Raw genomic sequence first — 12,524 nt, 5'->3', positions numbered from 1 at the left:
AAAGTAGGTGGGGTCTTGATACCTTGTATCATTTGAAGATGAAGCAATGTTTTCAAAGTGATATTTTTCAGTTTTATAAAACCTCAACCCAGCCTTGTCATAAAGAGGTTTTTGACTAGCCAAGATTTGATTCAAATTTTCAGAACTTTGGGTGAATTTTGCTAAGTCTTCCTTAAGCCTTTTAACCTCTTTAAGAAACTCTTCATTTTGCTTAAAACAATCTACATATGCAAGAACGGAATGATTACTTTCACAGCTCTTAATTTGGGCTTTTAACTGCTTATTTTCCTCAACAAGATCACAAGCAGTTTCAGCCTCTCTTACTTTCTCTTTAAGAAAACTATTTTCAGCTTTAAGAATGGTGATTTGTTGTTCAAGCTCTTGATTTTCCAGCAGAAAACATCTTATTTTTTCAGAAAGGTGGTCTATCATAAGATGAAGATCTTCAGTGTTAGGGTTATGAAAGACTACCTGATCTATGTGATCTGCCATGAGACATAGTTGTGACTTGGTCTCGGTTTCTTCATCATCATCATCTGAGTCATTCTCCAAGTCTTCCCATGAGGCCATCAGTCCCTTCTTCTTTACTTTTTTTGGCTTCTCCTATTTCTTTAACTTGGGACAATCAGATCTGAAATGCCCCATTTCCTTGCAATTGTAACAGGTTAATTTGCTAAGGTCTTTCTTTATCTTCCTTGAACTGCTGCCTTTGCCTTTGAGCTTCACCATTTTCCTGAATTTTTTTGCAAACAACACAAACTCATTTTCAGAAGAGTTATCACTGGATTCATCATCCAGAGGGTTAGTCACAGAAGAAAAAGCAATTCCTTTCCTTTTTGAATCTTTTTACAAATAGGTGTTTTCAAAAGCAAGAAGATTTCCTCTCAAATCATCAACTGTCATGGAATCTAAGCTACTGCTCTCAGAAATAATTAAAGCTTTTGTTTCCCACTCTTTTGTAAGACATCTCAACACTCTTCTCACTAGCACAGATTCTGAATGTGTAATTTCCAGAGCATCTAAGCCAACAATGATGGTGTTGAACCGTTCGAACAGTTCATCAATGGACTCTCCTTCCTTCATTGCAAACATTTCATACTCTCTATTCAACATGTCTGTCCGAGTCTTCTTTACAATGGTGGTTCCTTCATGGGTGATTTGCAATTTGTCCCAAATTTCCTTTGCCGTTGTGCATCTTGATACCCGTCGGTACTCCTCAAAGCTGATAGCACAGTTTAGCAGATTTACTGCCTTGGCATTTAATTCTATCTTCTTCCTATCTTCCTCAGTCCATCTTGCTTCTGGTTTAAGAGTGACTACTCCTTCTGATGGTTTCAGTGGTAGTTGGAAATTGAGGCCCTTCCAGGATAATCTTTCAAAGTCTATAATCCACTACTTGTACAAATATCTTCATTCTTCTCCTTCCAATAGGTATAATTTTTCCCATTGAAAAGAGGAGGTCTGTTGCTTGATTGACCTTCAGTCAGATTATATGACACCACATTTACCCCACTATTCTCTGCCATGAGGATCTTTACTCCAAGCTGCAAAGCTTGATCTCTTTGAGACCAAGCTCTGATACCAATTGATGGTTTCAGTGGCTAAGAGAAGGGGGGGTTGAATCTTAGCCCACTTTTGCTTATTAACACTTGCTGGACTTAGAGGAGACTTTTCTGTTTTTAGCTCGTCCCTAGCCACGCGACTTTTTCATTTTGTCTCGTCACTTGGCATGAGACATTTTTGGATTTAGCTCCTGTGCAGTAAAAAACAGAAATGAAGTAGGAGAGAAGGAACATTACACCAAGATATATCCTGGTTCAGCTGCTAAGTGCAATGCAGCCTACATCCAGTCTCCATCACAACAATGATGGAATTTCACTATAATCAACCTGATTACAAACTGTAAAGTGCTAACCCAACTTACAAGGGGATTCCCACAGAATCATGAAACACAACATAGATGAACAAAGGAACTCTAAGACATCTATGGCTTTTTCTTTTAATTTTGCACTCTCTGTCTTTTTCCGCTCTATGGCTTTTTTTCATACAAACCTCACTGTTTGCCTTTTTCCATGAGACTCAAGACATGACAAAATTAAATAGAAAAATACAAAACAGAATACATTGAAGGAGAAGAAAATCTGTAAGCTTAGGTAGCTCTGAGAATCCTGTGCCTTGCACTCTCACTGCTTACTTCTAACTCCTTGCTCCAACCAGTGGCTGTTCCCCCTTTTTATAGAAGAGAGAAGCCTCCACACTTGAAGCCAAATATCCAAGCCAACTTCTTCTTCCTTCAAGAAACCGGTTCGGCCACACAGAGAGAGAAGAGATAAGCATGCAATAACTAACATGCAATTACCTCTAGTCCTTCCTTGGTCATCATTCTTCATCAATCCGAGCTCTCCATCCTTGGCTTGGTCTCCAAGATGGATTTCTGGCCCTTGATGCTTCATGATGATGATGACTTCATATGCTTCAATCTCTGCCTCTACCATCACTTCGCCACTCTAGCTACTTCCTATGGTGTTTGAGCAGAATCAAAGACAAGCCATCTCCTCCAAGAATCTCACCTTGCTGGCCGAGATCTTCTTCTTCCTTTTTGAGCATGAGGAGCTCGAGATAACCTCACCAAATCTATCCATATATGGTGACAATCTCAGCCACAGCTCATTTTTATTTTAGTATATTTTCTTGCCATCATTTGCTTGATGGTCTTGATGCATGCAGCTCCTTCTTTCTTTTGATAGTTGAACACAACTTCCATTATTTCCTGGACAATGACCGAAGAAGAAGAAAGAATGAGAGAGAAAAGAGAATCTGAAGAAAAGCAATTCAAAGTGGTTAAACTAATTAATTAAAAATAGCTTGCTTTTACTTCCCTTAGTGTGGCATGTAGCAATGATGCCTTCAATCAAATCAATCTTCTCTCACTTGCTTATGCTCCCAATGCTTAAATTAACTTTGAAATCCTTCCAAGAAGTGTAATGGAATCCGTTGGAAGCATTGAGACTTTGTTTTCTTTGCTTCATGGATTCGGACAAAGCATAAGGAATTCTCATCTCAAATAGAATTGGGCTTAGTTGCAATAATAATTAAATCAGGCCCAATAGCAACATTTGCTTTCCTGATGAATTTTGGAACATGCATAAAGCAAATAGGAAGGCATTTTTCAACTTGGACTTGTAGCCATATTAGATTAAATTGGCCCAAGTAACATAAAGAATTAAATCAGCCATATCATATATTATAAAAACCAAGGGCTGAATGTAATTTGGGCTTGCACCAGAAATTTGTTTTTCGGCCCAATATTAAAACCTGTAACAAAATTATTTAATCAATATATGTTAAATGAAAAACAGATTAATAATTTTGTAATTAATTATTTTTAATAATGTTTAGTCATCACAAATATTAATTTAGAGTTTTCCAAACTCATCAAAGGTCTTTTCACAGATCTGCAGGATCTTTTAATGTGAGATATTCATTTTTCAATCATTCGTCAAGATGACGACGAAGGAAAATCATGGCTTTGGCTTTATCCTTCTGGGATGTATTATTTTCAGCCTTAATGGTATCTCCAAGATCCATTGAATCAAGATGGATTTTAGCTTCTAGTATCCATGATAAATAGTTGTTTCCAGATATATCAAGAGCATTAAATTCAAGATGAGAGAGCTTCGACATAATAAAAATTTGTTACCTGAGTCTTCTTAAAATTTGATCAGAGTCTTGTGCTGATAACGTGTTGTAAAATAAATAACTAATGAAGATACAATAATAAATATAAAATAAATAAGCATAAATAGATGACTTTAGTATTAATATTTCTCAATATAATTATATCAATATAATAGAGATGATTTATATATATATATATATATATATATATATATATATATATATATATATATATATATATATGTGGCAACTTATTTGTAAAAGAGAGAAAGAGAAGAACAGTATATGAAGAAAGATAGAGAGTAATTGTATTGTCATTGCTGTGTATAAATTCAAGTGAGGCTTCTCCTATTTATACAGGTGACAAGCCTTTGTTTTCAACCATCGTTAACTTTTAATTTATCTTGAAAAGCGATTTCTTTGCATGGGAAAGATTAGCCGCCCAATTTATAAATGGGCATTCATTCCATTCTTATCACAACAAGTGAGAGCATTTTAGTAACTTCACCCTTTATAAAATTTTATTGAATCCCTATAAAAAAGGTACCTCTACTTCCGTCACTGTCCCCATTTATTCCTTTGTCTTTGATTTTGTCTCTGTTACAAATAATTCCTGCAAATATCCGATTTTGCAGATATTTTTTGTCATAACTAGTAAGAAGCTTATTTTTATGTATTTTCCTTTTATTTTACATTTATGACTCTTGATTTTTTATATACTAAGAGTGTGTTAGACTTGTTTACTTCCAAAAAATAACAAGAACCAACTTAATCTTTTCAGAAAGCCCAAACACAAAGCTCCCTCCCCTCAAATAGGGTTTAAGATCACGTATTCTTTAAATTAGTCCTCAAAAAATTTTTGTAGTCATATTAGTCCTTAAAAAATAAAACTTAAATTATATTAGTTTTTTTGTTAGTTAGATGATGACGTGTCACGTTAAGTGCCACGTGGCATGATGACGTGGTAGGTTAATGCCACGTGTCACAAGATGATTGGTTGACGTGTCAGGTCAGTGACACCTAGCACGCCACCTGTCGCTTGACATGTAAAAAAGTTATTTATAATCAAAATAATCCCTAAAAGTCCAAACGTAAGTCATTTTCATCCCTAAAATTTTAAAAACTAATCAAATTACTCCTTATATAAATTTTTTTATTTTTTTGTCATAATATTAAATTTGAAATATTTTTGATAGTACTAATTTTAATATTATTTTTTAGACCTTAATAAATAAAATTCTCTTTACATTAAATTATAAAAATAATTAAATTATTATAAAGTTATTTTGTCATTTATATTTTAAAATTTTTACATTTTCAAATTGTAATTTTTTTTATAGTAAATTCTTTTTAAATGAGTTTATCAAATTATTGTTGATTATAAATTAAAAAATTTAATATTTTAAATCTCACTAAATAATATTATAGTTATTTTAAAATTTAAATCTTTTAAAAATATAATTTTTATTATTATGTAATTTATATGGTAGAACTCAATAATTGAAAAACCAATTTATGGGATCATTTGTTGAATCTTAATATTTTAATATAATTTTTTCTTTAAATAACTACTAGTTATATACTAACAGTTTTAATATTTTGGATTTCACTAAATAAATATAGTAGTTATTTTAAATATTTTAATCTTTTAGATCATACTAAATAAATATAGTTATTTAAAAAAAACTATTTTAAAATAGTAAGATTCAACAAGTGATCCCACAAATCGATTTTTTTATTATTGAGTTCTACCGTATAAATTAAACAATAATAAAAATTATAATTTTAAAAAATTTAAAAGATTTAAATTTTAAAATAACTACAATATTATTTAGTGAGATTTAAAATATTAAATTTTTAAATATATAATTAACAATAATTTGATAAACTTGTTTAAATAAAAAAATTTTACTCTAAAACAATTTTTATTTAAAAATATAAAATTTTAAAATACTAATGGCAAAATAATTTTATAATAATTTAATTATCTTTATTATTTTATGTAAAGAGAATTTTGTTTACTAAGATCTAAAAAATAATATTAAAATTAGTACTATCAAAAAATACTTTAAATTTAATATTATGAAGAAAAATAATATATATATATATATATATATATATATATATATATAAGGACTAATTTGGTTAATTTTTAAAATTTTAAGTTTGAAAATAACTTTCGTCTGAACTTTCAAGAACTATTTTGATTATAAATAACTTTTTACATGTCATGTGACACCTGACATACTAAGTGTCACTGACCTGACAAGTCAACCAATCATCTTATAATACGTGGCATTAACCTACCATGTCATCATTTAACTAACAGAAGGACTAATTTGACTTACGTTTTATCTTTTAAAAACTAATATAACTAAAAAAATCTTTTGAAAACTAATTTAAAAAATGAGTAATCTTTTAGAGATAAATTTGACTATTAACGCTTTCAAAACTAATAAAATCCTTAATTCCTTATGAAAGTATAACTTGCCTCATCTAAGTGCCATTTTCTTACATAAACATTATTAAAGGTGCAACAACCAACAAACAAACATGTAGTTTCAGTAGTTTGACTATTTGGCCTCATCTTATTATTAATTATTCCACTCCAAACTTCTTTCTTACCTCCACAAATAGCTCATAGACTTTTTGTGGGTCAGGGAGAGACTTAAATACACTTTCCTTCTCCATGCACTTCTTGGCCCAAGCAATAATCCTGGGACACTCTTCTTCCATTTTGAATTTTCCAAGGATTTCATAGGTTTTAAAAAAACAGTAGTATGGAACAAATGCTATGTCTGAAAAATCAAACTTGTCTCCTCCAAAATAAGCCTTATGACCAAGTTCTTCCTCCAACAATTTAAGGACATCCAAGAAGGACTTCTTGGCAGCTTCTTGTTCCTCTTTTGTCGCCAAAAGTAACTTGCTTTGAGAATCATCAATCTATTTGACATTGAGAATCTATTATTTATATTTGATAATATTAAGTGCAAGACACTCTAGCATAATACACAGTTTAACATGTCAAATTCAAATATACTAAAAATGGATCTCACTCACTTTATTCAACATGAATTTATTTTTTTAATTTAGATCATCTAGAGTGAGAAGATTAATAAAGTGATAAAGTAATAAAGAATTAATTACTATTGAATCTATAACTTCAATTATATATGAATTTCATATTATCTTAATTTAAAAGTGATTAATTCCTCACTTTATTATTTTAGCAACTTTTCACTTTAGAAAACTTTAATCCCTTGATAAAAAGGTTTAAAATAAGATAGCTGGTACTTCATAAATATATACTATTCACTTAATTCAAAATTAACGAATATGATATTTACAATTCGTACTTAAAAACTCGACAGTTTTGTCATCCAATGATTAAAATAAAATATTTATATGAAGTAATCTTTTTTAACTGAAAGCCCAATCTATTCATTATAATCTTGTCCAAAATTTTAGTTGGGTCAATTTTTGGTGTAAATTGAATTATATGATTTTGGATTAATAACTGATTCGGATTTGAATACGTACCCCAAATGCCAAATCTAGGTCAATAATAACTAGATAAATTAGTTCATTTAATAGTATCTAAGTAGAGAGATAGCAATGAAACATGTACCTTTCTGTCAACATAGTCAGCCCAAAATCTAGCCTGAGCTCTTTGACAAGGATCAGAAGGCAACAAAGGAGATCTATCACTCCACACTTCATCAATATATTGAACGATAATAAGAGACTCACAAATAGGTTTTCCATTGTGGATGAGAACCGGAACCTTCTTATGAACCGGGTTCATTTCTAGCAATAGAGGACTTTTCTTGTTCCCCATCAAGTCCTCTTCTTTGTACTCATACTTAATACCCTTTTCGGCAAGTGAAATCCTTACCCTCAAACCAAAAGGACTGCACCAGAAATTTAGTAGAACTACCTCGTCTGCCATATATTGATGAGTAACAAGGATGCAATACAAGAATAAATTGAAGATACCTTCAAGGATTGAATGGTAAGGGAAAACTAAAGTAGAAGGCTAGCTTTTGCAGTTGCAAACACTAGGCTTAGAATTGTTTATTTATATAGTGAGAATTTGGCATTAACTATGAATTATTGAACTATATGATTTTGGAATACGAATATAGTGATGACTTTATAAGTCAATGAGTGCTATTGATAACCAATAAGATGATAGATATGTTTGACCTTTTGTAGCCGCTGAAAAACATATTGGTTGATTTTTCCATCTATATATAATAGTTGGTTTATTGATTGATTTTTTTCTTTACATAACATTTTCTTTAGACAGCATTTAACTTCAAGAAATAAAGACTAAAGAGACAAATAGGGTATAAATAAATAATGTTCGTGTAGACTTTGGTTAGACTAATTTGGAGTTTGGACTCTATATTTTAGTTGTAAGAACATGGGAATGGAACACTAATATTGGATGAACAAACGTTTTTAGTAATCAAGTTCAACAAATTCATATTATACATTCGCCTTTTTTTTAATCTCCTTTTTTCATGCTTTTGTTTTTCTCTATTTTCTTCTTCTGCATCTTCTTTTTCTTTTTCTCTACCTCTCTTTCTAAGAAGAAATGCATATCAAAATAAATAAATAAAATTGAAGTTTTGATGTTAAACACATAAATTTTTTAAAAGTAAACACACAGGAAGAAATTACAGAAATTTATTGATAAAAGTTACAAAAATTTTGTAATGATAAAAACAAAAAATACTTAAAAGTCAACTTAATTTTTTAAAAACAAAACATAAGAAAAATTAATAATGATAATAAATACAAAAATTTTGTAGTGATAAATACCGAAATATTTTTAAAGTAAACACAATCTTTTTAAGAAAAACATAGTTTGAAGACAACATAGAAACTTATTGACAATAATAGAAAAGTTTTGTTATGATAAACATAAATTTTTCGAAGAAAAACATAAAAAGTAAAAATATAATATTTTATAATAAACACCAAAATAACATTCAAGTTAAATTTCTATGTTATTTAACTAAAAATTTTGTGTTATTCTTTTGTTCAACTAAAAAATTTTCACAATTTACGACGTTTTATATATTACGCAACTAAAATTTATGTGTTTTACTAGTAAATCTTTCGTGGTTTCTTTTTTTACTACAAGAAAAACGTTGAATATTGTCGAATTTATTGTCGGATATTAGCGTTGGGTTTACCAGCGGATTTGGCGATAAATTTGCCGGGTAAAAAAATTACTGTAGGATTTTATTTTTCAATGATAAATTCCACCGATAATAAATAGAGAGAAAAATGGAAAATTGGCGCGTCGTTTATCGTCGGATGTACGGTAACTTAGGTTAGTAAAACGTTGTGTTTTGGATCACCCATGAAGTTTTACCGTCGGACTTATTCACCGATAAATGGTAAATCCGACAGTAAATGTGCCCTAATTTTAAACCACGAACCCCCTCCCCCTTTCGAACTACACACACCCTCTCATCTCTCACTCTCTCTCTAAGCCTCTCATCTCATCTCTCCCTCAACGTCCTCTCTGGCAGGCCGGTCCGACGGCCTCCTATCGCCGTCCATCGATTTGTCTCTCTGGTCACTCTCTTTCTCTCTCACTCGCTGCTGCCAACCACTTCTATCAGCTGCTCACTATAAGAAAAATAATGAGTACTATCGGATTTAGCATCGCATCGGAAGTTAGCGGCAAATTTTTTGTCGGATTGATCATCAGATTAGGCAACAAATTTGTCACCCTAAAATATTACTGTCAGAACAACATTTCCGATGGTAACATCCACCGTAATATTTGGAGGGGAGAAAAGAAATTTTTGGCAGCCACTACCGTTGGATTTACCAGCGGCATGATCCAACAGCAACAATGTTTAGTGAAACGCTGCGTTTTGGGCACATGAAAAATGTCATTGTCGGATGAATCCGACGGTAACTTCGACGGTAATAATACCCTAAATGAAAGTGCAAATGTCGTCTCCTCCATTTCAAATTTCACCCTCTCTCTCTCTTTTTCTCTCTCTCTCTCTCTCTCTCTCTCTCTCTCTCTCTCTCTCTCCATCTCCACCCTCTCTCTCTCATTACCGCCACCACCTCAATTCTCTGCCCCTCCCGTCGCCGCCGAAAGCACCGCCGTCACCACCCCCTCTCCGTCGGCGTCATCCCTTTACGGATACCACTCTTTCTTCTCCTTCTTCCCTTGCCTCTCTCTCTCCTTCGCTATCACCACCATCTGCTGCCACAGCAACTTCGGTGACCACCACTGCAACATTCATGTGTTCCCTTATTTCTTGCTTTGTTTTTTATTATAGGTTCTTGAACAACTCTTTTTTAATTCCTTTAATTTTACTTTAATTTAGTTTAAGTTTGAGTAGAATTTTGATATTAATTATGAATCAATTTCGAAGTTAGTTCAATTTAGTTTTCTACTTTTAGTGGAGTTAGGTAAATTAAGTTATGCTAGATTCAATACATTAGGTTTGAAATTATCTAATTGTGTTAATTACTGCGTTGATGACTGTTTTGCTGGGAAATTATTGTTAGATAATTTTTTAATTTTAGTTTAATTTAGTTTAGTTTGAGTAGAATTAGAATTTTAATTTTAAATCAGTTTCAAAGTTAGTTAAGTTTAGTTTTCTAATAGTTTACTTTTCTAATATTATTGTATTTAGGTTGATTAAGTTTTGTTTGATTTAATACATTAGATTTTGAATGCTTGAAGTGTTTGGAATTATATAATTGTGTTAATTGCTGCGTTGATGACTGTTTTGCTGAGAAATTATTGCTGAGATTGTTAGATAATTTGAGTAGAATTAGAATTTTACTTTTGAATCAGTTTCAAAGTTAGTTCAGTTTAGCTTTCTAATCTTAGTATTTTAGTTTTATTAAGTTATGTTTGACTCACCACATTAGATTTTTAATACTTGAAGTGTTTGAAATTATCTAATTGTGTTAATTGCTGCGTTGATGACTGTTTGCTGAGAAATTGTTGCTAAGATTATTTGATAATTTGATATATGCTGACATGGTGATGTCAGGGCATCTTAGGCTAGTTTCACTACCATTTTTCCTTATTTTTAATAAGTTTTATGCACTTTCTTGAGCTATAAGTAAGCAAATTGGGTAGAAATTCATGTATGCATATATTCATTCAACCATGAGTAATTTGATGCAATTTTATGATGATTTATGCTATGATTACTTGTATGCTAAGAATGATAAGAATTCTGATGAGTTTAGTAAGGCTTTGATGCATTCATTGGTTGATGATAGGTGAAGAAAAGCATGGAAGAAGATTGAAGAAGGATCATGAAAAGGATGAAAAGGAAGCAACGTTGGTGGCCAAGTTGGACCACCAACGTTGCCTCAAACGTTGGAAGAGGAACAGAACACTTCTCTATAATCACTACTGATGCTCACGTTTGAGGTAACGTTGGACATCCAACGTTACCCCCCAACGTGGTGATAAGAACTTCAATTCTGGAGCTAAAAGTTTTTGAGTGACGCGAGCGCGTCCATGACGCGTACGCGTGAAAAGGCAAAAATTCAATATCACGCGCAAGCGTGCATCACGCACACGCGTGGAATGGCAAAAATTGACCATCCACGTGTAAGCGTGGGTCACGCGTACGCGTCAAAAAAAAATGAACGTTGGAGTCCAACGTTGCCTCCAACGCCAGCCTCCAACGTGCGTGATGCCAAACCCAGAAATTGGAGGTGATAATTTTGGAATCGACGCGTACGCGTTAGTGACGCGTACGCATGGATAGAAAAAAAGCCAATGCACGCGTAAGCGTGGAGTACGCATACACATGAAAACGCCAACATTGGAGGGAACGTTTGAGGTCCAACGCTGAGGCCAACGTCCCCTGAAGCTATAAAATGAAAATCTTGCATCCACGCGCACGCGTGAAGCACGCGTACGCATGGATGAGCATTTTTGACCATTGTGCGCGGAAGCACAAGGCACGCGTACGTGTGGGTTATCTGACGTTGGCCCTCCAATGTTGAGTCAAACGCCAATGACAGCAAGCTTTCTGGTTTTTGCTTATCTGTTTTACATGGCGTTTGAGTCAACGTTGGCCCTCAAACATTGACTCAAACGTGAAGCATCAGAATTCAAAATTTGCACAGATCTCTTCGCAACACCAAGGAAAATCAATTGGAGCCTGGTGCACGAATTGTGAATCACACTTTTCACAACTCGTACCACTAACTAGCAAGTGCACTGAGTCGTCCAAGTAATACCTCACGTGAGTAAGGGTCGAATCCCACGGAGATTGTTGGTTTGAAGCAATCTATGGATATCTTGTAAATCTTAGTCAGGAAGTCAAATATGTTTATCAGTTGAATTGTGAATAACCAAGAGAGCATAAATTAAAGGTTACTTGTTATGCAGTAATGGAGAATATGTTGGAGTTTTGGAGATGCTTTGTCTTCTGAATCTCTGCTTTCCTCTGTCCTCTAATTCACGCACGCACGTCCTCCTATGGCAAGCTGTATGTAGGGGATCACCGTCGTCAATGGCTACATCCCATCCTCTCAGTGAAGAATATGCTCACATGCTCTGTCACAGCACGGCTAATCATCTGTCGGTTCTCGATCATACTGGAATAGGATTCTTCATCCTTTTGCGCCTGTCACTAACGCCCAGCACTCGCGAGTTTGAAGCTCGTCACAGTCATTCGATCATTGAATCCTACTCGGAATACCACAGACAAGGTTTAGACTTTCCGGATTCTCATGAATGCCGCCATCAGTTCTAGCTTATACCACGGAGATTCTGATTAAGGAATCTAAGAGATACTCATTCAATCGGATATAGAACGGAGGTGGTTGTC

The 12,524-nt window shown here is 33.2% G+C and overlaps 1 protein-coding gene across 1 annotated transcript; it reads right to left on the bottom strand.

The window, feature by feature from the left end:
- Positions 1-6,122: 6,122 nt before the first annotated feature.
- Positions 6,123-7,775, bottom strand: LOC112773222 (probable glutathione S-transferase). Its single transcript, XM_025818289.3, has 2 exons — positions 7,307-7,775; positions 6,123-6,621 (listed from the first exon to the last, which is right to left on the bottom strand). Exons 1-2 carry the CDS (start codon positions 7,625-7,627, stop codon positions 6,277-6,279), a joined length of 666 nt encoding a protein of 221 aa, XP_025674074.1. The 5' UTR covers positions 7,628-7,775; the 3' UTR covers positions 6,123-6,276.
- Between the last annotated feature and the right edge of the window lie 4,749 nt (positions 7,776-12,524).

This window comes from Arachis hypogaea, chromosome 18 (genome assembly GCF_003086295.3).
Source record: "Arachis hypogaea cultivar Tifrunner chromosome 18, arahy.Tifrunner.gnm2.J5K5, whole genome shotgun sequence".
NCBI lineage: Eukaryota > Viridiplantae > Streptophyta > Magnoliopsida > Fabales > Fabaceae > Arachis > Arachis hypogaea.
This window is presented reverse-complemented; position numbering and strand designations above follow the sequence as displayed.

Excerpts from the sequence above, each read along its gene's own strand:
- LOC112773222 (XM_025818289.3), bottom strand. The coding sequence starts at position 7,627 with ATGGCAGACGAGGTAGTTCTACTAAATTTCTGGTGCAGTCCTTTTGGT. Across the intron at positions 6,622-7,306 it reads CTGACTATGTTGACAGAAAG|ATTGATGATTCTCAAAGCAA; the intron begins GTACATGTTTCA and ends AATGTCAAATAG.